Here is a 26,164-nt window from a genome sequence, read left to right as displayed (position 1 = left end):
TCCCTTCTGGCGGCCGCTGAGCATTATTGCGTATTAGGCACTGCCACTCATGAAACTGTAACATCTCTTAATTCTCTTTCCCAATTCGCGAAGAGTAAGCTTTCACGAAATGCACCTCTGCACTTCCGGATGTTTCCTCTCAATTTATTATTTATTTTTTTTCTAAGTTTTACCGACTGCAGAGAGGGTCCATCGTTTCTTATGGTCATCGGTTTATTAAGTATTTTTTTTCAACTCTTCACTACCCTAATCCAGGTAAGCGTGCACGCTGTGGGGGCATGGTCCGAAATGAACATATACTTCTACAACCATACGCGACGGTCCTCGACACAACAGTGTACAAGGTTTCCTGCCGGCCTCGGCATTATTGTCAGGGGCAAAAAACAATTGGGACGAAAGGTTGCAGCACTTCTCGAAAACCTCGACGTGGGAGCGTTTTGAATGGTTCGGGACTCCATATGGTGCGAGCACACGAGGAAGGCGAAGTAAACCCTTACAGCATCGGAACAGGTGGCAGGGAAAGCGCGGAATCTGTCAACATCCGAGAGGTGGCCGCCGGTCGTCGGTCAGTACGGCCTCTCCTGTCAAGCAGTTATGGAGCGGAGCAACAGAGGCACCCGATCCCACTGGCTCAGGATATTCCCCCGTCTTCAGCGCTGCTGCTGAACAACTCCGTTCATGAGACTGAAAAGTTCTCTACGAATCTGGAGCCGCGGCAGCAGGAGGGTGACGAAGTACTTTTCCTCCCCCCATTCCTGAGAGCAACCGCCAGATTTCTAAATGTCCCAACTGCACCCCCTGATACACCACCGACAGAGCAGTGCGATAATTTTTATCCCCGTGCTGCATCGATGTTCGGGGCCCCTCGTTCCGGCGTAGGTTCATCTTTGTGCAACAACGATTCAGAGAATTGTCCTGAATGGGCGTCGAGGGCAGGGCCTAGTGACCCGATATGTAGTGCAAAGCCAGCGAAAGCAGGGCTTCATGCCACTTTGGCGGATGGCACGGATGGAAATATGAGACCAAAGGGCGGCTCTACCAGGATGGTGAGGTTTGCACCACAAACGCGACCGCCATCTTCTTCTTTAAGAGTTAATGGGGACTCAAACGTGAGTCACCCACTTCCTACCGTTGTGGATGAAGGTGCGAATGCGCGGAGAGAAGCAGCGGTGGAACGCACCGATGCCCTCCTCGTCACTGAAACGAAGCCGGCGGGGTCGGCAACAGAGCGTTGGGACATGGTCTATACGTTTGGTGTGCCCGGTGTCTGTTGCGGCCTTCCGCACTGTTCTTTGTGCCCTCAGTCATTAAGGCCGTCTTTGCAACCTGTGGAGTAGACGAGGACCTTTGACCGGTTATCACCACCGGTATGTTAAGTGCGTGGCGGCAAATTATCGTTTATTTTCGGTTTTAGGTGAACAGACACATGATTAACAGAGTTAGAGAGGAAGTTAGCGAAAGGCAAATCCCTCTCAGATCGTGACGTTATTTATTCTCTCTTCATTAAGTTATTCTTTGGTGTCCAGTTCATCGTTCACTATCAGGTAGGTGTGAAATACCCTTATCATTTCTTTTTTTTTTTACGCGTAAAGAAAAGTTAATCTGGGGAGGCATCTCAACTCATATGCGTGTAACCTCCTTCTGCCGCCTGCGTGCCCTCTTTTTTTTCTTTGCAACCTAAATGCAACTGCAAAATTGCTGCAATAAAAGCTAGACCAACGTTAAGAGGTGGTGAGTCTTGAACCAGCACTGGACACCGGGGAATGAGCACCCACACCAGCTCACAAAGTCATCTCACACGGTGGGAAGGAGCCACCATCCGCCGATGCCGCCGGCTTCACTCTGCCGCACAAAATGGAGCTGTTGTGGGATATGTGGGCGAATGTTGTCAGTCATCACCGGTTTTTGTTCCCATTCCACCTCGTCAATTCCTGACGCGCCCACGTCTTTTTCATCATTATCGCTTGTACGCTGACAGCATACCCGCGGCACTGTCTTGCAATCCGGCTGACAGAGACTACGACTATAGTTGGTTTACGATGCCGCGTGTACGGAAGAGTAACACCGTATCAAAAACCAAGCGGCGACTGAGGGAAAAACTGATCGCTGGGAGAGTTCCATTGAGTTCCATTCCGGAGGGGACCAGCGGTTTGTTTGACTCAGGCCGTATGGACTCTCCCATTCGTCGTTGCGCAAAGGGGTTGAACAGCATTCAAGCAGACGCTGAGAGGTGCTGGGATTCCGACAGCTCGTGTGAACAACTATCCCCAACAGAGCCTGGGGTTTTAAAGGATGACAGTGTTCTTTTGGTGCGACCCGTAGCAGAGGAAATACCATCCGAATTAGAGATCATGACGGATGAATACAGTCGTGTAGCACCTAAAGGTCGTGAGTGGGATCGACAGTACGCGCTACGTCACTGCGTTGGTCGGACAGCTCAGGAGGCGATCGTGGACTGCCTCATTGACACGCGGTACCGGCGGCCGGGTGATTACGTTCGGCGGAATGATCGAGGGCAACTCGTAGATGCCTGTGGCCGACCAGCACGGGGCAACAGTCGGAGGCGCCGAGGATAAGTATAATTTGGATGCCTCGTTTAGGTAGAAGGAAATCTAGAAAATTCACAACCTCGTACCATTCAGTCCTTTTGTTATTTATTTATTTTTTTGTGTGTGTGCAACGGGATTAGAATACACACGGAATGGAGGGGGGCTTCGGGGCTGTCTTTTTAAATGGAGTGAAAGTCGGTGAAGGGAGTTAGTAAGGAGAAATGTTCATCGTTGGTTTATTCTTCCGTGGCTACATTACCGGACTTTCGTGCGGCCAATCTAATGATTCACATTCTGTTTTTTTTAGTCTTTTAGTTTTTATCCCTCGCTTTCTCTCACCCTTTTCCGTTTGTTGCGTCGCGTCGTTGTGGGTATCATTGCTGAGGGGTGGTAGTGCGTGGGGCCGGTTTTGGAGTCCTTTACCGCGGGGTGCCAGCCGCCTGGAAGAGGTAATGAACTCCACCAAGTTCCATTGCATGTGGGTGTGGCTGAATTTGTATCACGCCGCACGCGAAAGTGGGAATGGCGGCCATGTACTTGTGAGTGACATTGAGTTTGGTCGCAGTGTGCTACAAATGCAGCTGGTGTGGCGCAATTCGCTCAAGCACATTTCCTACTGTTTGGTTTCGTTTGAGCGACTTACACTCATTGATCACCTTGTGACATTAGTAGCACTCCTAATTTTTAAAGGACTCCCGTGTTTCGTTATACAGAAAGGTCAAAGTATATACAAGGACAGTAACTGCTACCTCAAAGTGCAGGATTTAAAACATCCATTACCAGGCTCCACGTGACTCCTTCTCCTATGACATCCACCGAGAAGCCGAAGGTATTTTTTGTTCTTGGTGGCCCAGGATCGGGAAAGGGTACAGTTTGTGCCCGTCTCGTTGAAGAGTTTGGTTATACGCACTTCAGCGCGGGGGATCTCCTTCGTCAGGCAAGTCGAGACAAAACAACTGAGGTTGCACAGAAAATATCTCAAATTCTCGTGGAGGGTGGCATTGTGCCGTCCGAGCTGACAGTTGCGCTGTTGAAAAATGCCCTCAATACTCACCCCAGTCCCCGTGGTTATGTCATTGACGGATTCCCACGCAAAATGGATCAGATGTTTATGTTTGAGGAAGACATTGTGCCCGCTAAGGCCATTCTTTTCTTCGACTGTACGGAGGAAACAATGGAGGCGCGTTTGATCGGCCGTGCGTCGTCTGGTTCTGGGCGTGACGACGACAATATCGAAACGATACGTCGCCGCTTCCGGACGAATGCTGAGCAGTGCGTACCGGTGGTGGAACATTATAAAAAGCAAGGGCGTTTATACACTGTTGACGGTAACCGCAGTCGGGAGGAAGTGTATGCTGATGTCAAGAAAATATTTTTGAAGGAGGGGGAGGAACTACTGAAGAAATGATATTTATACTGTTTTTCGTCGGGACCTTTCCCATCTTTTCTTTCCACCGCGCGCCTGATTTGCTTCCCCTCTTATAAAAGAAGGAAGACCCTTTTTTTTACTATGTGATCAAGGGGCAACATAAGTAGAAGCCTCAACTTGTTTCTACCTATTATTTCTTCATATTGTGCATCTTATTAATTATGCACATCGGTGCAACACGATTCAGTTATTTTTGTGCGTGTTTCCCTTTCTCCCACCCTTTCTCCTCCATGTACCAGGGAATATTTTCGTTGAGTTTGCACATGTTTCACTTTGAAAAGGACGCACCTACCTCCATCCATTGTGATGTTAACATAACTTTTTCCTCACATCTTTCCTTTTTTTCCTTTGTCTGTACTTTCTTATACTTCTTGTTTCTGCAGTGGTTTGATCGGCCAAAAGATTCGTCATGGCTCGCCGTCCCGCACGTTGCTACCGCTTCTGCAAGAACAAACCGTATCCTAAGTCACGCTTCTGTCGTGGTGTACCGGACCCGAGGATTCGCACCTTCGACATTGGTAAGCGCCGTGCGCCAGTGGATGAGTTCCCCGTGTGTGTCCATGTTGTGTCCCGTGAACTAGAGCAAATCTCATCTGAGGCATTGGAAGCTGCCCGTATTCAGGCTAACAAGTATATGGTGAAGCGTGCCAACAAGGAATGTTTCCACATGCGTATCCGCGCCCATCCGTTCCACGTACTTCGCATCAACAAAATGCTTTCGTGTGCTGGCGCCGATCGTCTGCAGACGGGCATGCGGCAGTCGTACGGCAAACCGAATGGGACCTGCGCCCGCGTGCGGATTGGTCAGATCCTCTTGTCTATGAGGACAAAGGACACATACGTCCCACAGGCACTGGAGTCTCTTCGCCGTGCTAAGATGAAGTTCCCTGGTAGGCAAATCATTGTGATATCGAAATATTGGGGCTTCACAAACATCCTCCGAAATGAGTACGAGGAGTTACGTGACGCAGGGAAGTTGCAACAACGCGGCCTCCACGTGAAGCTGATCACACCAAAGGGTAAGATCACCCCATACAACATCATGGCCTAAACAGTTTTAGGACGAGCGCAGCCCCGGAAACCACATTTGTTGTTTAATGTTTGTGTCTTCATGTTTTTTTAAAGGTTATTACGCCAAAGTAACAAAAAAAAATTATAGCAGAGTGAAGCGTTGCACACCTGTTTTGCGCGTCTCAGTTTCTGCTTCGGTGACTTTTTATGGATGTGATCATCTTGTTCGAGTATACGGAATTGTTTTTGCCATTTCTTTATTTTCTTTTCTGTGCGCTTGTTGCATCGCCATTCTTTTCATGGGTGAGGAGACGTATTTTAGTGGTTGAGGACCCGCGTAGCGAAGTAACGAGTAAAGTGGAGGGGTGTATTATTTTATTTTTGAAGTTTAGACTAACAATAATAAGGAGCGGAAAAAGAAGGCATATACACACGAGTATTTGAAGTAAAGGGGAGGGGGTGCTGAGAGAGGGCGAGCAATAGTCCTTGCTTTCGTTGGCGCAGAAAATCTGGCGGTTGACGAAATATGAGGCAACGGAGTCCTTTGTTCCAGCAGTACGTCAGGCGTGCAATACCGTCTACATTTTCTCTTGTGCCCAGTAGACACTTTACCGCCCCTGGAGTTCGTCCTAACACAGTTTGTGCTTCGGGGAGTATAATTTGCACTGCTGTGGTATCAGCAGGACTGGGAGTGTCACGACGCTTTTCAGCTACAAATGCGAAAAAAGACTTGTACAGTGTGCTTGGTGTCGCGCGGAACGCCACACAAGAAGAAATCAAGTCGGCCTACAAAAAGAAGGCGAAGCAACTCCACCCTGATGTTAATCCCAGTCCTCGTGCTGCAGAGGATTTTGCTGATGTGAAGCAGGCATTTGATGTCTTGTCTGACCCACAGAAGCGCAGCATGTATGACATGACTGGAAACTCCGGTGCTGCAGATAAATTTGGTGCTGGTCCGGGTTTTAACCCCTTTGCTCAGGCAGGCGGTGAAAATCCTTTTGGGGCGGGTGCCAATCCGTTTGCGGGTGCTGCCGGTGGGCAAGGGTTTTCATTTAATGACTTCGAGGAGATCTTTCAAAAGATGAGTGGTGCGGGAAAGGACAAAACTCGTAAGCCGCAGGGTCCGGAGCCAGGTGCGGACATTCACTTCAAACTCCGACTCTCTTTCCTCGAAGCTGTGAATGGGTGCAGCAAGGAGATATCCTTCAACACCTTCCGTCGCTGTGGCTCTTGTACGGGGAGTGGTTTCCAAGACTCGGGATCTAAAGCAAAGTGTGTGCACTGCGGTGGGCGTGGGAAGAAAGTAATGAGCACAGGTTTCTTTCACATGCAGCAAGACTGTACGCACTGTGGCGGAACGGGCGAAACTGGCAGGTCTTCTTGTACTCACTGCAGCGGGAAGGGAATTGTCAAGGATCGTAGTGTCCAAACCTTACCTGTTCCAAAGGGCGTTGACAACAAGGAACGGCTGAAGGTCAGCGGCAAGGGTGAGGCAGGCGTTCGAAACGGTCCACCAGGAAACCTGTACGTGGAGATAAGTGTTGACGAGCACCCAGTATTTCATCGTGAGGGATGTGACATTCACGTAATAACGCCTATTACTCTTGCGACTGCAGTTCTTGGCGGTGCCGTGCGGGTACCAACGCTAACGGGTGAAGTGGAAACAAAGGTACCGGTGGGTACTCAGCAAGGCGATAAGCTGGTGCTCCGGGGTCGGGGTGTGCATCGGCCAAATCAGAATAAAACGGGCGATTTCTTTATTCATTTTGCGGTTCTGCTTCCGAAATCATTAACAGAGAAGCAGAAGAATTTGATTGCTGACTTTGCAAAGGACGAGAAACCGCTGGAACTTACGGATCCGCAATTGCAGGAGCTGAAGGGTCGGTACAAATCTTGGTTTGCCGCCTAGGGAGCATATGTCCGCGTGCGTTTTTGGTCTGTATGCAGGTGTGTGTAAATAAATGACGAGTATGGCAAAGCAAACCGAAATGGGCGAATTTGTGGAGCGCAGAGGTTTGAGGAACTCAGGTGGTGGGAGGGAGAGGAGGCCCTTTAAGTTCCCTCAGGTTTCGTCTTAAGAATACCTGGTTGTATCGCGTGAGGTGAGCGTGTTTGTGTGCATTTGTTAGTGTGCGTCCGTTGTCCAACCTTCTGTCTCTGCACCAGTCGGTGTAACGATTTCAGAATGGAGTTGAGGGAAAAGGGAATAACCTCTTTGCAGCGGTTTGATGGAGAGGTTAATCCTTTTCCACATTTGGTAGTAAGGGGACTATTCCGTGCTCGTGGGCGAAAACAAACTCTCATTTGGTACGCATGCACGCGTACATCTTGCTGACCCCGGGTAGACTTCTGGTCGCAGCTCGTGGGCGAGTTTGTTGTGTGGGTATTATTTCTTCACAGAGTGATGGGGAAGGGAAGCGACGCGTTTATGTGGTGGGTGGTGGTGTTCTGTCATGCATTCCCCTTTATGCACTGTCATAGATGCGGAAACATATACACACATACACATATACACACTTCTAAGTAACCAATTGTTTTTCCGTTGTTACTTTTTCTCTCTGTACCTAACCGATATGGCAAAACTCTCTTACGTTTTCCGCTGGGTGCCGTGGGGTCGCCTATTCCAGATCCCATTGATCTTCATCTGAAGGATAGGGTGACGAAGGGGACGGGGGGAAAAAAAAAATGAAAGCAGGGGGGAGAAGGAATCGGGGTTCCTTTGCAACTCTCACACGCTTACAGAGGCGAGGGCGTTGGTTCGACTTAAGACAGTAAGTTTTTTTTTGTTTGCTCCGCGTACTGCGAGGACGGACGTGTTGAGGGGAAATAATGCTTCGAAACAAAAGGTCTGACGTGTGTTTGTGTATGTGTATGTGTATGTGGTATGTGTTCGTGTTCGCGTCAGTATGTGTGTCTATGAATGCTTGTGATGGGTTTGTTATCCCATGGTCCTTCCCATTCCCATTCCCATTCCCAATAACGATATACGCGTACACTGGTGCTCGTACATAGCTTACGTGTGCTTACTTTGCTCCCCTTGCACTGCTGTTAGACTTTGGTGCGCAGCAAATTGATCGCCACCGCGGTCCGCAGCTCATCTCGCTCCACTTTACCTCATGAGACCCATATACGCTTATTTTATTTTTATTTTTTACTTTTTTCTTTCCTTAGCCTCGTAGGTTTGTAGAACTATCAGCACAGATACCGAGGGGCTAACAACACTCAAATAAAAAGTAGGAAACTGTAGGTTCTCGGGGAGAACAAAGCTGCCAGCGCAAGCTTCGCTGGTAAATCCCCAGCAAGTATTCAACTCCCATTGGGGAGGGGGGGGGGCGTAAAGGAGTGCGTAGAGCTCGAGGGAGTGTCCCCGTGTTGGTGGTCCCGTTCCTCTTCAAGCGTAAGAAGCGGAAGATAGGAATAACAGAGCGTTATATAACTTCTAATAGGTAGGTAGATTTAAATAGTAGTAGTTGATCCCCTCCTTTTTTTCTTGTTTTTTTTTCTGTCCTCGTTTGCTTGGGTTTTCTGGTTGCGTCATTTGGCTTCGTCTTAAGATACGATGATTGGAAATGGGCGAGGATTGGAACTTCGGGAGGAGTACGACATGATGCTGCAGTTGGTGCGGGCTCATATGTTGCGTCGTGACCAGGGGGTGCAGCCAATCGTCCTTCAGGTTCAACAAGAGGGAGCGGAAAACAGGGAGCAAGTGACACTGGTTTTTGGCCAAGTTGAAGCGGAGGCTGGAAGCACCCCGCTTTCGGCCGTCGCGACGGAGCAGATGCCACCCGCGTCTCAAGATCCGCTCATAACAGAGTTGGGTCCATTGCTTCTCCAAGCACTCGCTTTGCAGTTGCTAATCAGTGAACAGCAGCGTCGTGTGGCCGCTCCGCTGGACCAGGAGGCTGTTGAGAAACTGAGACGTGTTACGCTTGACCGCGATACGTTAGACCGTCTGGAAACATCTGGTCAGACTGTTTGCTCCATCTGCCAGGAATCATTTCCGCTGCAGTCTGAAGTGTACTGCCTGCCCTGTGGTCACGTCTTTGATGTGACGTGCATGCAGCACTGGTTGGAGCGTACGAGGACGTGCCCAAACTGTCGGTTCACGCTACAAGATGTGGAGCAGCAGTACAAGGACGCGGCACAGCCAACCTGGTGGGAATCTAGATTGGTTGATGGGGAAGTTGGTGAAACGAAAGGTGACTGGACACTATGCCCTTCGCACTCGCTTTCTGGAGTTGCAGAGGAGCGAAATGAGCGTTTGCCGAGCGCCACACCGCGTCGGCACCAACAAATCACCCAAAGTGTTGGTGTTCCAGTCGACTGCACGATGCAGCGCCACCAGGAGCGCCCTCAGCAACTTGGGCGAGAAGAGGAAGAACAGACACAGCAAATGCAGTTATCTTCCTCTGGGGCAGCTGTCGGCGTAGCACAGGTAATTAGTGGAGGCGGGGGTGATGGCACCGGGACTGAAACTTCGCGGACAGTTAGCAGCCCTAATCGAACTGTAGATGGCGGACGGCGGCGCTGCGAAACACTCTCTCCATCGACGTCAAATGTGAGCATTACCCATGAAGCTGTTGACCCTTCCTCTCATAGTTTGTCTCCTGTTAGTGCAGATGTTACGAATCGAAACTCAAGGGATTGCCCAGTTGAGGTAGCGAACGAAAGCAGCGAACGAAGCGACCAGCTGCGATGGGGAAACCGTTATACACCGATGGCGGGGACAACTTTCTTACCGCCACCAGTTGCACTCAACAGATCCGTATCACCACCTGTGTCGAGTACTTCTACCCGTATAGCACACTACGTAGCTGAGGAGGGGTTGCCAACGCGAGTCCCAGAAATTGTGGCTGTGACACGTCCCACCGTCAGGTCAGGATCCCTATCCCTTACCAACGACTCCGCGAATCCTCAATCCCGCTCAACCTTCCTGCAACCGATTATGCCAGCGTCCGGGAATGCCAGGCACGCCATAAGAGCATTGAGAAGTCGTCGTAATGAGCGGGAAGAGGGTAACTCTCTGTCGTTGACCGAAAGCGGTATTCTCACGCCACCGGAGGCGGTTGCAGGGGGTCATGGACGGATGGGTGGAAATAACAGAAGTAGACGTAATGTACACCTCCCACATCCACCGCATGAGAACTCCTCCCAGCGGCGTTTGGCGGAATCCCCACAGTCTCGGGCGCGTGATGGCGACACACGGGGGGAGGAGCGCAGGCAAAATGTTGTTCCTCTTCAGCCGAGTGTTCGCGGAAACCAGCGTAAGTTAGCCCAGTACCAGTCAATTATCAGGGGTCAGTCAAGGCGTTGCTAAGGACAATAGAGGTTGAAAAACAGATTTTTGTTACGGATAATTTGTGTATGTCAGCAATCAAAAATAGTCGAGAAAGACCGTGTGTATGTCTCTGTACGCTAATGTATGTGTGTTTCGCGGGAAAGCCATTATCGACACACCTGCACATAAATAAATATAAATATATACATAATTGTTGTTTTTATTACTATATTTCTCTTTTTTTTTTTTGTATGTGATCCGCGACTTGCTTTTGTTCTCTTTTCATCCATTTCTGTTGTCACGCCCTCTGATCTCACTTTCCTTTTTATAACAAAAAAATTGTTTATTGATATTGATAGCCCGCTTTGTAGGGGATACAGTTGAGCGTTTTTTTTTTTTCCTTGCTAAGGCTATCTCATACTGTGTGTTATGAAGAGAGAGGGAGGAGGGAGGAGGAGAGGAGGAGAGGAGGAGTGTTGGGAGTCTTTGCGCGAACGATTCCAACACCTGTTCTAAAATATGACTCCCCCTGAAGACTTTGAGCATTTGATATGTTGTCACGTTTGCTGCATGTACAATCCCTAAAGCTACCCACCGATTTGTGCCACTCCCCTCCTAGTCATTTCCTAATGGTGAATGAATGCAACTCCCTTTTCTGTTGTCTTTATGTGCTTCTGTCTTTTTTTTTTTCAAGTGCTACATCCTCCGTTACAAAATAAAATAAAATAATAATAATAATATTAAATCGAAACGACTATTTTCCCCCATTTTTTTTTAAATTGCTGTCTGCCTTGCCCTCATCCAACTAGTTGGGTTGACCTGACAAGTTGATTATAGTTTTAAAGGAACAACGAAGGAGAAGAGAGGGAACACACATTTAGGTTCTTAGTTTCCTTTTTATTTGTTTCCACTACTCACAGACGATACAAATTGAGAGGGGTGTAAGGAACAATGTCAATGTTCGGTGCCCGTGAAGTGCCCGACGACACGTTTTCGTCGGACATCACCAATATTTCTGCAAGTTACCTGAACGAAAACAATTGCCAACGGTTTTGGCAGCGGCTGATGACTTGCATTCGTGAGAGCCAGGAACTCGACGTCCTTTACGACTGTCGCAGCCGCCTAATTGACATGCGCGAGTGCGTTACACGTCACAAACAGAGCGCATGGGTATTTCGTGAAACCATGGCAACGCTAAGGCATGAGCAGCAGTTCCGGAACTGGTTGAAACAATATGATGAAGCTTTTGGGCATCCACCACTTTTAGAGGCCGTGACGAAGGTCAGAGAGCGCTTAAAGGTGGAAGGCGGTGTCGATGTGCTTAACCCAACAGTTTTTCGTGACCCTGATATTTACATCCCGCGTAATAATAATTCCGTGGGAAAATGATGGGGACGTTAAGTGGCATCAGTTCGTTTAGTGCATTGGGGTTTGAGAGAGGTGAAAAAAAAAAAAGTTAAGCAAGAGCGCGCGACGAAGGTGGACAGTGTGTTGGTTTACATGTTTATGTATTTTCGTTTACGTCTTTGTTTACGTTTGTTTGTGTGTACGTGGAAGGGAGGGAGGGGAAACCTCCGATAACCCACAGTAGTTAATGTTTCCTCCTTTTTTTTGTTTTGTTTTTCGTGACCACTCAGTTTTTTTTTTTTTTGGTGTATAATGGTGGGTATAATCCTTTCTGTCGAATATATCCAGGCAACTTGCTACGTGAGGTAGGGGAGACTCAAACGGTGTGCAGGAAGGGTCGAGAAGAAAAAAAAAAGACTTTATATATATATATGGTCGGTTAAATTTTACATTTTTTTCTTTTGTGTGCGTGCATATGTCGTTAGTTGCTGCCCGGGTTTTCACCTTTCGAAGTACCTGGGAAACATTAGCCCCCTCAGAAAAAAAAAACAGGAAAAGATGTTATTGTCTGCGTTAAGTGAGAGGCAACAACAAACAAGATCGTAGCATTGATTTTTACTTATTTTTCCTTTTTCCATTTTCGCTGTTGTGACTTCCTCCAAAGTGAACGGTGACAAGAGGAGGTCATTATCATTTCTTTTTTCCTTTTTTTTCTTTTTTTTTCCCTGTAAGAACGTGACGTCCTTCGAGGGGAGATTACAATTCACCAAAGGAGAGCAAGGACACAATAATATTAAGAAAAGTAAGCAGGGTGGGGAGGAAAAAAAAAAAGAAGAGTTTAAGTAGCCACTGTCACGCACTTACGGAGGTGGGAAGGGGCTGCTGACGCTTGTAAACTACAGAAAAGCAGAATAGGACGAAGGTGAAGAGCACAATGCAACGCAATTGGGTATTGCTGCCCCAGACAGTGCGTGCAGGAGATGCACCAAAAAGTTCTGCGGTTCGTACCCCCACAAGACCCTTGCCGTACGTTTGCTTGAAGTCTAATGACGGTATGGAGTTCGTTCTTCCTGAGGTTGCAGCGCGCCAAAGCAAAATGCTGGCCATGCTGCTAGATGCTGTTTATTCACTCCCAGAGCGTGGTGGTTTTGCGGAACCGACAAATGCGCGGGGTGAGCAACATACAACTGTACACGCCAGCAATAACATAGGCACAATGCCATGTATTCCTCTTGAAGTGCTTAGTGGCCGCATACTGGAGCTAGTTTGTCGCTATTTAGTCCAGCGCAGTACGTCAGATGTAAATTCTACCGACGAATTTGCGCTTCTGGGTGAGCTAAATCCCACTTCATCCAGTGATCAGGATATCGTTTTGGGGCTGCTGATGGCGTCGGATTACCTGGATTGTTGATCATATTTATTTACTCACGCGCTGAATGAAGTAAGGAGATGATGGGGTTGTTGCACACAGCATCCGTCTCTATAGCGTGCCCATACATGCGTGCATGCTAACGACGATGCCCTCTACTCATTTGGCTTCTTTTTTTTTCTTTTTTTTTTTTTGCGCTTCGCCCTGTTCATCACAGCCCTTGGCTTTTGCGAGAGAAGCAACGGGAGAGCAATCAAACTGCGTACCATGTTAGGTGATTGTTTAGGTAAAGTGAAGGATAAGATGCAGAAAGCTGTAGCAAGGAGGAAGGGAAGGAGCGAAGGAGAGGGCTGATTTTATATATGGTTAACAGTTCTGCTACTGGCTTTCGTATCAAAATGGATTTTTAATGGATTTTGGAAAGTGCCTTCGAATTCTGTGTGTGTGTGTGCTTGTGTCAGTGTGTCTGTCAGCACCCGAGTTCAGCGAACCCCTGACAAGTAAATTGGCTCTTCTCGCTTGCTTGACCAGTGTAAATGGATGGGATCGGACCACCTGTTTTCTGCGTTTTATCATTGAAAAAGTAAATTTTTTTAGGCGCTTCGCCAAGACACTCCTCTATTCATACGTTATGGTATTCGCTGGTCTCACTTCCTCCTCTAGTCTCGGGTCATTCTGGTCACGAACACCACTGTTTGTGTTACGTGTTGCTCTGATATTTTCTTACAGCTTTGGGTTTAGTTATATTTCGTAACGGGACCTTGTTGTTGTCCTCTCTCCGTATATATGCATGTGAAACACTTCATTTCATTCATTCAGACCGCATTGTTCATGACCGTATCAATAATTGAACAATGCCTTTTGCCTATATCAACAAACGTTCTGCACGACTGCGCTTATTATCGCTGGTTTTTTTCCGTGTGCAATTGATTTTTGTTTGTTTACAAGCGTGGTTTGGTGGGAGCAGACAACAAAATTAGAGGTTGCATCTCCGTTGCCTTCCATTATCGGGTGCTTCAGTGGTGGTGCCTCATTACCTCTAAATACATAAAACATCAAGCAGACGAAAGTAACACTTCAAGAAGTCGAAACAAAGGGGAAGTTAAAAGGGGGGTGGGGAAGAATCAACTGGGTAGAAGGAGAAGAATTGCAGTGAGGTCCTGAAATTTTCATATATTGTTACATTGTTGCGGAGGTTTCTTAGGTCCGTGCGTAGCACAAACAATTAGAGTAGTGGCGGGCGGTACCGGTGAAGGACTCTCATTCTTGTAGAAGAAACAAGAGATTCGATCAGGGGTAAATGGGGGCTGGAGCGTCGTCAGACAATGCCGCCATCAGTGCTTTGGCTAAAAGTAATACACGGGCTAAACTTCTTGTGAATGGCCACACCAGAGAGGTGTCGAGCAGAAGTTCCATCATCAGTCGAAATACCGCTGTGAAGAAGCCGAATAAAACCCATAAGGAGGAGGTCGCCCGAGGTGACGAGGAATTTCATGTAGTGGATGAAGCAGATGAGGCGACATTGCAGGTTCTGAATGCTGTCAAGGAGGCCGAACGGCTGGTGGACGTGAGAGGAACAGTTAAACTTCAGCTTCTTCACAGCTGTTACCCACTTCTTGAGCAGGTACCGGCCCATCGCTTCGATCATCTTGCGGTATTAGTGTACCAGAAGGAGGGTGACGTTTTTGCTTCACTTGGAGATGTAGAGAGCGCCAAAACAGTATACGCACGCGCCATACAGATCGCTGAGACGCGCGTGGCACGAGGTGAGAAGGAAATGTACATGGTTCTGAAGCGCTATGTGTTAGCTATGGTGGGTATGGCGAGGATATGGTACGAGCAGGAACGAAACACCATAGGATTTACATTTGCGAACAATCAGGCACAGCCCCCTACATCGTCAAATAGCAGTGTGTGTTCCGATACTTCGTTTACGAGTAGCATTTTATCCGATTCTAGTATATTTAGCTTGAATCAGGAGGTTCTCAAGTCCATCGTTCCAAAGCAGCCGCGGCGGCGAGTTGGCCCCACAGTGAGTGTGGTTAAAATTCCTCGCCCGAAGGTGACAAAACCGAATTACACCACAGAAGATGACTTTGTACTGCGCAGTCAAATGACACGTGAACTCAAGGCATCTCCATGTGAGTTGCTGCTGCTTCGATGTATAGAGGTGGTGGAAATAGGACACCGTAGGCAGTCGGAGCTCCTCATACCGGCCCTGGTTGAGCTCGCCCAGATATACGAGGACTTGCACTTGTACAACCGCGCCTTGTTGTTGGTTCGCCGGTGCCTCGGAATTCTTTGCGTCGTGTATGACTACGATCACCCATGGATTATCCAGCTACGACGGCGGTCGGATTATCTTGTAAAGTGTATGGAACATTGGTCGAAGGGTAAGTGTGCAACCAAAATACAGGCAACATGGAAGATGTATAGAGCCATGTGCCTACTTGAAAGTGTACTTGGTCGCACCGTAACTCGTCACGTATGGATGCCACGGCCAAAGGTTGCCACCAACGAAGATATGGCGTTCCTAAATGATTTTGTGAATGACCTGCCAGATGGGGCCGTGCTGGCTGGTGGCGACGGCAGCACAGGGGAAACGACACCGGATAGGGGCCCGAGCATCCCCGTTTCACGAAGTAGTCCGAACGCTGATGTGTCCCCTGAGGTACTGCGGCGTCGGTTCAGCCACACATCGGTCCCCAGTACAGTAGTGATCCATGACTCGCGCGTCGTTGGCAACTCGCGGAATACACATACCGACACCACTATGCAGAAAACAGATCAGGGTGATGTGGTGACGGTGCGTACGGTTACCACACATCGTGTCGTGACGGAGCAGGTGGTTGACAGTGATAAGGATTCTAACGGAGAGGAGTGTTTGGAGGAGTCATACGAGGATGGCAGTGCCGCGCAGCGGCAATCCTCCGGAGACACGGCAAAACAGGTGGGTAGGGGCAATGCTATGCAAATCACAACAGTTGGTGGTCGGGGAGGTGGTGAGGAAGTTGTTGGTGCAGAGTCATTGGTGCAATCCATTTCCAGTTATTTGTCGTCTCCTGGAGATAGCAAACGACGCCTCCGCGCCTGGAAAGCGGGGAAACCCGAGTAGTGTGCGTTAATGAGTCAAGTGTGGACGCGGTGAGATGATGTGGAGTCATTGGATGGGGGAAAACAAAGGACGGAATGAACAGAAGGACGTTCTGGCGTATTAATATATATATATATATATATATATATATATATATTCATGTTTGCTGTGAGTAAGAAAAAATATCATATTTGTGATGTGTGAAACATCCAGTAAGTGCAGCTGCGCAGCTGTTCATGTACGGTCTTCACATCCGTTTTAGAGTTAGGTTTTTTTTTTTGCTTCTTCAGGTGATCAGGGAAGTGTTTTCCTTAAGAGTAGTCAAGAGAAAAGGAGGGTGTTAGGATGAAGAAGTTTTAAATGTGATGCGCTTAGGGGACTTTTTACGCGTGCTTGTAGAAAAAGAAAAGAAATTACAAATGAAACACCCCCTCAAAGCTACAAGAGAAGGAAAAGGAGAGAGTGAATTAAAACGAAAAAAGATCAGGAAAAGGAAAAGTATCGAGAAAGGAGCAGATAAAACGAAGATAAAGATGTTGCAGAACTCTGCACCGTCAGGAGTGGTGACCACGACAGCGGAGATGTAGGGGAGGAGTGGGTAATATTTTACCGTCACACAGAGGCATAAGTGGTGCAGACCCGGTGGGAAGAGAGGAAATGCCAAATGTTTAGCCCTTAAAATGTAACTCTCGTGTAACCCAATGGAAGGTGTGTATCCAAACTCACGCATTCCATTGTTAGTTTATTATTGTCATTGTGTGGTAGTGGGCAATCTTGAACATTTTTGTTTCCATCGTTGTTACTCCTTTTGTCTGTTTACTGCATTACTGAACTCGTTGACGCTGCCCTGTTGGTGGCAGCGTTGTTATTTGTATTCCTTTGCTTCTGCCTTTGTCTTTGCCTTTTTTTTTCCATTACCTGTTCCATTTTCTGCCGTATCCACATGGTCCACTGAAGGGAAGAATCAAAAAGAAGTATGGAAAGGAAGAGGGAGGAAAACGGACTCAAAGCAGAACAAAAAGGAAAGATGAAAAGGAGGAGGAGAAAATAAAGAAAGTGGGGGAACGAACAACGGAAGTGAGATGGAAAGAAGGGATGAAATTCGCATCGAGTGTAACTGTGAAGAGAAGGGAAAAGTTGATGAATTATATGCAGCTCACATACCGCAACCAATGTACACCTTTTATACTCATATATAGTGCATGCACGTGCAGGACTGTATGAATATGTTTACACTCACGTGTAAATACGCGAATGTTTTTTTTTCTTCATGATTTAGATGAAACTACTTCACATTTTCCCCTTGGCCCACTTCGAGCTCGTTAGTGTGGCGCATTTTTCTTTTTGTTTTTAAACTATGATCAGTTTACTTTTGTCTGCACGAGTCTGTTATGTCGTCGCCGTCATTGTCGCTATTTTATTCATACCCTCGTGTTCTGAATCCCCATTCTCTCTCTCTTTCTTTTTGTTTGTTTGTTACCAGATCCCCTGAAAGTGAAATATTATCTCTACCGTCACCGTGTTTATTCCGTTATTTATATATGTTTATATTTGCGGTATGAAGGAAGGTAAGAGAATGAGGAAGGAAATCAGAGGCCGCTGCAGTTTGATTGTGCTGAAAAGCACAAGTGTACTTGGAATTTCGACATTATTTGTTTGCTGTTGTTGTTGTTGTTTCGTTGGTATATAGATATATATGTGGGCGGGGGAGGGAGGGAAGGGGAGTTGGAGAAAAAAAAGGAAGCGAAGATGGAAATGTGAGAGTCGACTATAAGTAAAGCAGATGACTTTGCCTCTTCTCCCCTCCCCTCCCCTCTTCCCTTCCTTTCCCCATCCTCTGTCACTTTTTCTTTTTTGGTTATAGTTGTTGTGTCTGTCTCTGCGCTCTCCTAAATCTATTCAATATTTGCTGTTGGGTTATGCTGAACAGTCGTCTCAACGCTTTATGTGTTATCTGTCATAACTATTGACTGGTTTGGTAACAGCAATCTTCTTTTCCATTTTCGCTTTTGCCTATCCAAAGGTGTAAATCTCGGCAACCAGAAGGCACTAATCATTGAAGCCGTGGGTTTCCAGAGGGCGGCGGGGAGTTCTGAAGCGCACCAAGCTTCCCATTCAACACTTCAAACGCAGAAGTCAACGTGAACATTCATTCTTTCGAGTTACATTTGTTTTTTGTTTGTTTTTGAAACGTTGCATCAGCCGCTGCATAATCCGTGCGCGTTGTAGTGGAAGAATACCGCAGCACATCAGGCAACAGAGACACATATACGACATGTCTCCTTTTGAGCAACAGCGACCACGCAGTCAGAAGTGTGGAACAGCCCGCACATCGAGCAACAAGGGAACGAACAGTCAACCATCCCCAGCGTTGTTGGCTTCAAGACCCCTAGCCAATGTCATACAACACCATTTGCAGCAGAATTTGTCACGCACACCACGACCGAATGTCATGGAAACAAGGGTTACGCCGCCCTTCTCAGTGGAGTCGACTCCTGGCGGTAGGGATGTTGGATCTCGTCGCACAGATATGCGCGTCCATACGGGTCACGCAGCTGTTGACTCGAGTTCATTAGCGGCAGCATATGCCCCCTATTCGGGCGCAACATTGACATCAACCCTATGGGAAAATAATGCCCGCGATGAGACACTGGGGTCGCCTCTGCACACTTCTCGCATGCGGGATCCGACGCGTCATTGCAGTGAAGACGAGGAGAGCCGTGGAAATCTTGATATCATGCGTGTGGGGTATTTGGGCACTTGTGCACACGTAGCGGCAGAGTTGCCGAACATCCACCGCAATCCCGATCAACCCACCGCGTTTGTGGGAAAGAACGCCCCGGTAGTGACAGAGCGGAACGACCTGTCGGTGAGTGGATACTCAAGGAGTGATTCGGTAGTCAAAAAGAGCCCAACGAAGAACAAAAAAACAGACAAAACACCACCGAAGAAAGATTCCACACGTATTTGGTGGGGTTTTGATAGCTACCGCTTTGGGAGTGAAAGTGGATGCGGATCCCCGGAAGTGGTTCGGCAATGCCTTCCTAATCTCACGGGAGTAGGAAGTCAAGCATCAAAAGAGGCTCCCGGACCTCAAACCACCGTGGCACCATCCAACACCACTCCTGCAGTGGAGCTGCCCAATGCATTGCGAACCACCACCGCCAACAGTACGCGAACCTCAAAGAAGGTGAAGTATGCGCCCGCTGATCAACCATCCGTTGACGACCGAAGTGTCGAGGAGGTGCAGACGAGCGTTAACAAACGCCGCACTTCCCTTCAGCGTAGCAAAAAAACAAAAAGTGGTTCCTCTCAGTTGGAGGAGGACGCAGCATTTCTAGCGCCCGTGGCTCAAACGCCCTCCTTAAATGTAAAAAGATTACCGAGTGCGAAAGAGAAAAGGAAAGATGTGTCATCAGCTAACCCTCGAATGCCCCCGTGCACGGCGTTGCACTCAAGTGCGTTCGATGAAACTAGTCAAATGTTACAACACTGCGGCAATTCCACTACATCAAGTGGGCGCAAGAAAAATATTGAGGAAAACGACATCAAAACGCATGGATTGGATGTACTGCGCATGTCCACAAGCGTATCCGGAGATTTTCTTTCGTTGTGTGGTAGTCGCTCCAATAGCGCGGTAAGGCAATTGTTTATGTTGCTCAATGGAGAAGGGGACCACGAATCGAACGATCTTTCAAGGACAAATTCAGCGAACGGGGCTCGGAAGAGATGATTTTTTGTCGTTGGTGTAAAGTGGGCCAGTTGGGTTTGCGTGTTGGGGAGGAGGGGGGGAAAAAAAAGAACGAAAAAAGAAATGGCAACAGGGAGCGCAGAGGCGTGACTCCACACCTTTTTGGAAGTGAATGTAAGGAATGTATTACTCAAGTGGAACCCCATTCAGCACTAGAGGTGGATTCGTTCGTGTCACCGTGCGAAGGAAGAGGATTTGGCGCACTTTTCCCGCGGCGGCTGCGACGGAAACCTCACGGGATTAATTTCTGTTCTGAGAAGAACAAAAGATACGGCCACCGACTGTGGTTTCTGAATTTAGTTTATTATTATTATTGTTGTTGTTGTCAGCTGCATCCGTGTGATTCTACATTGTTTGTTATTGTAGTTTTTGGTTTCTCTGTTTTTCTTTTTGTTCGCTCACAAGCTCCTGAAACGTGTCTAATTTATCCATGTTTGGCATCCCATATACCTTTTTTTTTCATTTGCTTTAGTTTTTGTTCGGTTTCTATTACTGCTTTTTTTTGTTGTTTATCCTTCCGGTTGTTGCCCATAACATTCGCAGATTTAGCAATGGTAACGTTCTCGTTACCATTCTTCATTGTCAGCATATATGTCCTACCACTTTTTTTTAAAAAAAATTATTATGATTATTATGATGTGTGCTTTACATCCCCTGTTTGTTTATTATGCCTTTCTATTCCACAACGGAACTGAATTTGTTGTTTTACTTGAAATGAAAAAAAAAGGGGGAGAAAAACCATTTGTGAGGGACGTAAGTCACTTTACCTGGCTTTATGTTTTGGTTTCAACCATTTTTAAAAAAAAATTCCATATCGCGTTCTCTTCGTGAACGCAGTGGAAAAGGAGATGGAAGAGGGGGAAAGGGGAGAAAACAAATGAGTCAGATGATATATGTATTTGTTTGGTTATATATTTTTGCCTTCGCAATTAATTTTAGTTTAGTTACAGTTCTGTTCTCTATATTTCCTCTGAATGATACCCCTTCCTTTTTTAATGTGTTAATTTTGATGAAACAATACCTCTTATTTTCATGCCGCCTCACATGGTGTCATTATAATATAAGGAGGGAAGTGGAAGGAATTTTTTTTTTCTAGGTTGATAACACCATCAAATATTGAACAAAACAACGAATATATATATATATATATATATGTTATACATCGGTGGGAAGGCAGCGATGCCAAATCAAAAGTAATGAAACAAAAGCGGCAACAACAACAACGAAAAGGCAGAATCAGGCGTACTACTATGCATGGTGGAGCAGCATGTTTTTTTTTTTTTTACCCTTTTGATAATTCGGTGAACTCCATGCGGGAATCTTACTAACCGAGATACAGTTATATGTTTATATTTGATTGTGGGGTACCACAAAGCCGCAGGAAGCTTTTTCTATTTTTCGTTTTTCTGTCGTCTGATCGACGTATTTCCTTATCTCTTTATACCACCGCACATCTGTATTTCTTTTGACAGCAGATGTTTGCCATGGCGTTAAATCAAACATATTGGAAATAAAGTATGGAGTTGTGAAGGCGCCAGGAGGGCGAAAGGTCAGATGCGTTAGTGAGATGTAACGACAAGACAAAAGGAAAAAAAAATAAGGACAAAAAACAGTTCAAGAGACAAAAGTTTTTAAAAAAAGAAAAAGGGAGATCAAAAGTGAGAGTTGGAACCTCTATCTGGCGGTTGGCTGAGATGGGGAAAACATGAAAAGTGGGCACATGTGTGTACTTCATGTTTTTTTTTCTTTTTGAGCTGCTTAACCTCCACTTCTCCCCCTTTTCAAGCTTGGGATACTTTCCATTTCACTCCTTTATTGCTGTGGGCCAAGAGTTACCTTTTTTTTTTTGTACGCGCTCTCGGGAAGATAGTTATCGTTGCTATTCTTCCCTCTTTTTTGTTTTTCGGTTACTTTCGTTTCCCCCTCTCTTTCGTTTATCCATTCGAACAAATGTTTGTATATGTATATATATATATATATATCTTTGTAAAGCAGAAATCTTTCATTCATTCTCTTTTCTGATTCCCTTTTTATCCTCCTTTATGTATATATATTCCTTGCCCGTGCACCCTCCATGAAGATTGTGGTGCAAGTCAGTAGCGTTAAATGATGCGGCGCATGTGGGTGCCCACTTTTAGTGCTCAACAACAACATTTACACCACGCCATGGTGCTGAAAATGTCGACATATGCTTCGACTCCTTCCGGAAATGGTGTTACATCAGCAGCATCTAATGAGGAAATGAACTTACATGATGCTGCAGCAATTGCACCGGGGCCGTATCGCCGTGTAGGGAACATTTTCATTGTGCATTGCGATGATCATCCATTCAAACATTCATGGGAGGTTAATCGAATGCTGCGGGAGCTGCGACTTGAGTTCAAGGGACAAACAACCATCGTGCCGGACATTCCGCAAGTGCGAAAGCGAATATGGCGAGTGCGGCATATAGTGAAGGTTGATGTACTCGACCTTGACGAGGCGAAGGCACTCATAGGAGTACCAGAGCATATCAGTTTTACAGATTTGGCCTCGCAACTTCCCCCATCGTTCGGGCGCGTTAAGGCGGTGCCGAGTCCAGTGATCCGAAGCAAAATGAATTTCATGAAACTGCGGCGAATGCGGTTGCGTGATGTCCTTCACAGGGATGCATTAGAGTTGCGACTTTTGGAGTTGAAACGTAGCGCAATGAAGAATGCAGAGCAGCAGAAACATGCGCAAAAGGACGAGAGAACAGATAATAAGGAGGGAGAGAAGTGTTGAGTGAACCTTGTGGACCTTCATGGTTGTTTTGGATACGTGTAATGAGGTGTCTGATCCTGTTGCACCACTTAACTGTGATTGAATGTATGTGTGTTTGTGTGTACGGTTTTGGGGAGGAAGATGACCAACGTGAAGTTGAGAATATTCTGGTACGGGTAGTGCCGCGACATGCGAAGGCCAGAGAATAAATTGAAAAGTGGCGAATCATTTCACGACTTGACTACTAATGCGTTTGGCATTTGCGTTTGTTTGGCGCCACAGACACCCTGAGTGGTGCTTTGTTTGTTGATCTCTCAGCACGTCGCAGCGAGTTCCTTAGCACGTGCTCAGGGGCATTTTTTTTGTTTCGTTGCGCCCTTTTATCGTTGTCCCGGTACACCAACATCCCCTAATTTTTTTTCCCATCCCTCTTCCCTTCCCTTCCCTTCTCTGTTTTTTTTCTTTTTCGTTTCGTGAGCCCCTCCTCAGGAAAACAAAACAAGAAAAAAAACCAACAAACCACACACGGCCCTCTCTTTGTGGAGTCTCCTTCGATCCGGCACACTCAGAGGACGAAGGCGGTGTGATGTTACGGTACTCGCCGATGCATTTAATTAAAACATTGAGGGGCCCTCGAGTGACAGGTGCTCCAGCCCGATTCCTCCGCGACAACGGCGTTTCACTCGTGGGACCGGCGAGGTCCACATTTTTGATGATGTACCGCATGCAAGGGAATCAAAACGTACGTATGGGCGCGGGTGCTTACAAGGATTCGTGTCGAACTTTTTGTAGCAGTGCTGTACTGCGAGATCCGAAAAAACCTTCCGGTCAACTCGTTGGGACCCACCAGGTTCAGCAGCGGAACGAAGGGGATAAAGGTGGCGATGAAGAGCAGAAGCAAGAGGATCCGCTTGGTGGTAACGCCGGCGCCGGTTACTTACCATTCCCTCCTCCATTCCACACGATCAATGTTGTGATGCTGCTTTTTCTCGCCAACGTCATCACGTACTTCCTGATGAACTTTTCTGGGAGTGATGATCTGCGAGACTTTATAGTCGAACATTTCACGCTGTCACATGAAAATGCGGGGAGAATATATCCATTTTTCACCAATGCCCTCTACCAAGAGAATCTTCTGCAGCTTTTGATTGACTGCTGGCTCCTCTGGGAGTTTGGAAAAACGATGCTAGGGTTTCTCGGCAATGCTCGAATGACTTTCTTTGCGTCCCTTTGTACACTTGGTGGTGGTCTTATTCATGTTGCACGCCAAAACTTTGAGTTGTATTATGGAATGGATCCTCTGGAGGTACGTGGTCGATGTTATGGCCCCAATCCGTTTATTCTCGGTCTTGTGGGTGTTGAGGGCATCATTTTCAGGCACCTTAACTTTATTCAACAGCCGCCCGTTCCTTTCCTAGTTCTCACTGCTTTTGTGATGGTTATTGACGTGTGGCGCATTTTCACCACGAAGCCAGAGGAACATGGAGCGGCAACTGGTGGTGCTTTAGTCGCGTACGTCTTTTGGGCCCTTCCAACCCGAATGCTCGGCCTTGACAAACTTACAGCAGCATTGTAACCACTTGGGGGGGGGGGGTTGCTAAGGTTTTCGTAATTAACAACTTTTCGTCGGGTGTTCTCGTCAGGTGGGAATGAGCCCAAACTCTGCAGAAAGATATATACACTTATAACAGCACGAGTAACGTATTCAATCTGCTGTAACCTTAACACCCATTGCGACTCTTCATCTTGTTTAGTTCTTGTTTCCACTTGTATGCTTCGTGTCCTTGGCGGGTGTCGCCCGTATTATTATTATTTTTTTTTCACAGAATAAATGTTGACGGATGGAGTCGGTGAAGGTGGTGTGAGGACCCAGTAAAGGGGGCTGAGACGAACATGTCGGAGAGGAGGGGGGGGCGGAAAGTGGAGGGCGGCGTGTTAATCGGGCACAAACTGTGATGCACGCGTAGGGAAAGATGTGACAGCGTAGGTTCTGGCACATTATTTAAAGGCTTAACGGACCTGCGAAGGGTGTGAAATGGAGGGAGTTGGTGGTGATGGCGAGTTCCTCGACCGGATGATACGGACATATGTTCCGTATTCCTTACTGCTGCTTTCCCCCTTTTAATCCTTCATGTATCAGTTTGCCTCCCTTTTCTTCTCTTTCTCTATTTCCCTCCTCCTTTTTTTTTGCTTTTTGGAATTGACGGAAGGGACGCTGCGTGTTGTCCCTTCGGGCTTGTGCTCGCGGTACTGTTTTGCTCGCGAGTCTGCGGGAATTATAATGAAAAGTCATCACTCGCCCCCATTACAGGAGTCACAATCATCGCGTGAGATTATGGATTCTCGCACACTCGACCCGGCTTTGCTGAATGTTGTACCGCCACTGCGCTTTGCCATCGTGGAGGAAGGAGTTTACAGGGGTGCATATCCCACATTGCGGAATTTTCCGTTTCTCCGCAGTCTTGGGCTCCGCACTATTGTGTCGTTAACTCCGGAGGAGCCTACTTATGATCTCTCCAGGTTTGCCGCCGCTGAAGGCATCACCATTCGTCATATACAAGTAGAACAGAATAAGGGTGAGGCACAACTGATGCCCACAGATATGAGCGAGGTTTTACAGATGCTTGCGGATGCGGAACAGCATCCCTTGTACATTCATTGTCTTGATGGTAGACACACAACGGGGTTGGTGGTGATGGGACTTAGAAAGCTGCAGCACTGGAGTGTGAATTGCAGTCACATGGAGTATCAAAGATTTGCGTGGAACGTACAAGACGAGGTTGCATTTATTGCGGACTACAGTGGGCCTGTTGTTGTTCCAAAGGTAATTCCCTCGTGGTTGTGGAACGGTTCGTGGTGCGATGTATCGGGAAGGCCGAAACGACTGCACACTGGTATTCGCCTCAAGTTCCCCTCTGTTGCTCGCGATGGTCTACCTTCGGTGGAGGAATCTACAAACCCAACAAAGACAACAGAGTTGAATGTGGCACTCCCACTGCACACGTCACCCTCCGCCGAGGGCAGGGCCACGTATGTGAGTGTGGAAAATGTTGAGCCGGCACGCCCTGTCTTCACGGCTGGCTTCGGATCTTATGGTGCCGCGTATGCAATTCAAATCGAGAGGCGCCTCGCTGCGGATGTGCGTTCCCTTTCACTCCGTGCGTCTGTAGATACTGCCCTGATGCCGCACCAAGGCACAAATGAGAAGTACCCACGCTCCGGTCCTCTTCAGAACAGCGGATCGACTGGTGTTGTGGCAGATACAGGTTCCAGTTGCGGAAATGTAGTGGGTGACAGTGGTTTACTGGGATGCGGCGACACTCAACAGGTGAGTTACATGGAGGCGGCTGAGGAAGCAAATGGTTCCCAACATGTGCGGCAATGTATACCTCATGGTGTGTTTCACTCTTTGTCGCGTAATTTCGGTGAAGAGAACCCTCCTGCATTGCTTCCGAAGCAATGTACCCGTGCGTGCTGTGCGCTTCAATTCTTAGTCGCAGAAAGAGGGGAAGGCATTGTGCCCGCGGGTGAGGGTGGTGGGAATGCGAAGAAGTCAAGGCGCAGGAATTCCGTTTGACAGAATGTAATTTTTTT

General features: G+C 47.4%; 15 protein-coding genes across 15 annotated transcripts; all 15 read left to right on the top strand.

The window, feature by feature from the left end:
• Positions 1-278: 278 nt before the first annotated feature.
• Positions 279-1,337, top strand: TbgDal_IX4640 (T. brucei spp.-specific protein; the record flags this gene model as incomplete). Its single annotated transcript, XM_011778352.1, has 1 exon — positions 279-1,337. The coding sequence occupies one exon, from the start codon at positions 279-281 to the stop codon at positions 1,335-1,337; it is 1,059 nt and encodes a 352-aa protein (XP_011776654.1).
• A 426-nt stretch (positions 1,338-1,763) lies between these two features.
• On the top strand, positions 1,764-2,576 carry TbgDal_IX4630 (hypothetical protein, conserved; the record flags this gene model as incomplete). The annotated part of the gene is made up of 1 exon (XM_011778351.1): positions 1,764-2,576. One exon carries the CDS (start codon positions 1,764-1,766, stop codon positions 2,574-2,576), a length of 813 nt encoding a protein of 270 aa, XP_011776653.1.
• A 194-nt stretch (positions 2,577-2,770) lies between these two features.
• On the top strand, positions 2,771-3,343 carry TbgDal_IX4620 (conserved hypothetical protein, unlikely; the record flags this gene model as incomplete). The annotated part of the gene is made up of 1 exon (XM_011778350.1): positions 2,771-3,343. The coding sequence occupies one exon, from the start codon at positions 2,771-2,773 to the stop codon at positions 3,341-3,343; it is 573 nt and encodes a 190-aa protein (XP_011776652.1).
• An 11-nt stretch (positions 3,344-3,354) lies between these two features.
• Positions 3,355-3,957, top strand: TbgDal_IX4610 (adenylate kinase, putative; the record flags this gene model as incomplete). The annotated part of the gene is made up of 1 exon (XM_011778349.1): positions 3,355-3,957. One exon carries the CDS (start codon positions 3,355-3,357, stop codon positions 3,955-3,957), a length of 603 nt encoding a protein of 200 aa, XP_011776651.1.
• A 430-nt stretch (positions 3,958-4,387) lies between these two features.
• On the top strand, positions 4,388-5,029 carry TbgDal_IX4600 (60S ribosomal protein L10, putative; the record flags this gene model as incomplete). The annotated part of the gene is made up of 1 exon (XM_011778348.1): positions 4,388-5,029. The coding sequence occupies one exon, from the start codon at positions 4,388-4,390 to the stop codon at positions 5,027-5,029; it is 642 nt and encodes a 213-aa protein (XP_011776650.1).
• A 486-nt stretch (positions 5,030-5,515) lies between these two features.
• On the top strand, positions 5,516-6,898 carry TbgDal_IX4590 (chaperone protein DNAj, putative; the record flags this gene model as incomplete). Its single annotated transcript, XM_011778347.1, has 1 exon — positions 5,516-6,898. One exon carries the CDS (start codon positions 5,516-5,518, stop codon positions 6,896-6,898), a length of 1,383 nt encoding a protein of 460 aa, XP_011776649.1.
• Positions 6,899-8,548: 1,650 nt separating this feature from the next.
• Positions 8,549-10,306, top strand: TbgDal_IX4580 (zinc finger protein, predicted; the record flags this gene model as incomplete). The annotated part of the gene is made up of 1 exon (XM_011778346.1): positions 8,549-10,306. One exon carries the CDS (start codon positions 8,549-8,551, stop codon positions 10,304-10,306), a length of 1,758 nt encoding a protein of 585 aa, XP_011776648.1.
• A 912-nt stretch (positions 10,307-11,218) lies between these two features.
• Positions 11,219-11,656, top strand: TbgDal_IX4570 (hypothetical protein, conserved; the record flags this gene model as incomplete). The annotated part of the gene is made up of 1 exon (XM_011778345.1): positions 11,219-11,656. One exon carries the CDS (start codon positions 11,219-11,221, stop codon positions 11,654-11,656), a length of 438 nt encoding a protein of 145 aa, XP_011776647.1.
• Positions 11,657-12,548: 892 nt separating this feature from the next.
• TbgDal_IX4560 (hypothetical protein, conserved) lies at positions 12,549-13,025 on the top strand (the record flags this gene model as incomplete). The annotated part of the gene is made up of 1 exon (XM_011778344.1): positions 12,549-13,025. One exon carries the CDS (start codon positions 12,549-12,551, stop codon positions 13,023-13,025), a length of 477 nt encoding a protein of 158 aa, XP_011776646.1.
• A 367-nt stretch (positions 13,026-13,392) lies between these two features.
• On the top strand, positions 13,393-13,737 carry TbgDal_IX4550 (conserved hypothetical protein, unlikely; the record flags this gene model as incomplete). The annotated part of the gene is made up of 1 exon (XM_011778343.1): positions 13,393-13,737. The coding sequence occupies one exon, from the start codon at positions 13,393-13,395 to the stop codon at positions 13,735-13,737; it is 345 nt and encodes a 114-aa protein (XP_011776645.1).
• Positions 13,738-14,283: 546 nt separating this feature from the next.
• TbgDal_IX4540 (hypothetical protein, conserved) lies at positions 14,284-16,098 on the top strand (the record flags this gene model as incomplete). Its single annotated transcript, XM_011778342.1, has 1 exon — positions 14,284-16,098. The coding sequence occupies one exon, from the start codon at positions 14,284-14,286 to the stop codon at positions 16,096-16,098; it is 1,815 nt and encodes a 604-aa protein (XP_011776644.1).
• Positions 16,099-18,352: 2,254 nt separating this feature from the next.
• On the top strand, positions 18,353-19,810 carry TbgDal_IX4530 (T. brucei spp.-specific protein; the record flags this gene model as incomplete). The annotated part of the gene is made up of 1 exon (XM_011778341.1): positions 18,353-19,810. One exon carries the CDS (start codon positions 18,353-18,355, stop codon positions 19,808-19,810), a length of 1,458 nt encoding a protein of 485 aa, XP_011776643.1.
• A 2,124-nt stretch (positions 19,811-21,934) lies between these two features.
• On the top strand, positions 21,935-22,591 carry TbgDal_IX4520 (hypothetical protein, conserved; the record flags this gene model as incomplete). Its single annotated transcript, XM_011778340.1, has 1 exon — positions 21,935-22,591. The coding sequence occupies one exon, from the start codon at positions 21,935-21,937 to the stop codon at positions 22,589-22,591; it is 657 nt and encodes a 218-aa protein (XP_011776642.1).
• A 565-nt stretch (positions 22,592-23,156) lies between these two features.
• Positions 23,157-24,146, top strand: TbgDal_IX4510 (rhomboid-like protein; the record flags this gene model as incomplete). The annotated part of the gene is made up of 1 exon (XM_011778339.1): positions 23,157-24,146. The coding sequence occupies one exon, from the start codon at positions 23,157-23,159 to the stop codon at positions 24,144-24,146; it is 990 nt and encodes a 329-aa protein (XP_011776641.1).
• Positions 24,147-24,701: 555 nt separating this feature from the next.
• Positions 24,702-26,147, top strand: TbgDal_IX4500 (tyrosine phosphatase, putative; the record flags this gene model as incomplete). The annotated part of the gene is made up of 1 exon (XM_011778338.1): positions 24,702-26,147. The coding sequence occupies one exon, from the start codon at positions 24,702-24,704 to the stop codon at positions 26,145-26,147; it is 1,446 nt and encodes a 481-aa protein (XP_011776640.1).
• Positions 26,148-26,164: the final 17 nt, after the last annotated feature.

Source organism: Trypanosoma brucei, chromosome 9, assembly GCF_000210295.1.
Source record: "Trypanosoma brucei gambiense DAL972 chromosome 9, complete sequence".
Lineage (NCBI taxonomy): Eukaryota > Euglenozoa > Kinetoplastea > Trypanosomatida > Trypanosomatidae > Trypanosoma > Trypanosoma brucei.
This window is presented reverse-complemented; position numbering and strand designations above follow the sequence as displayed.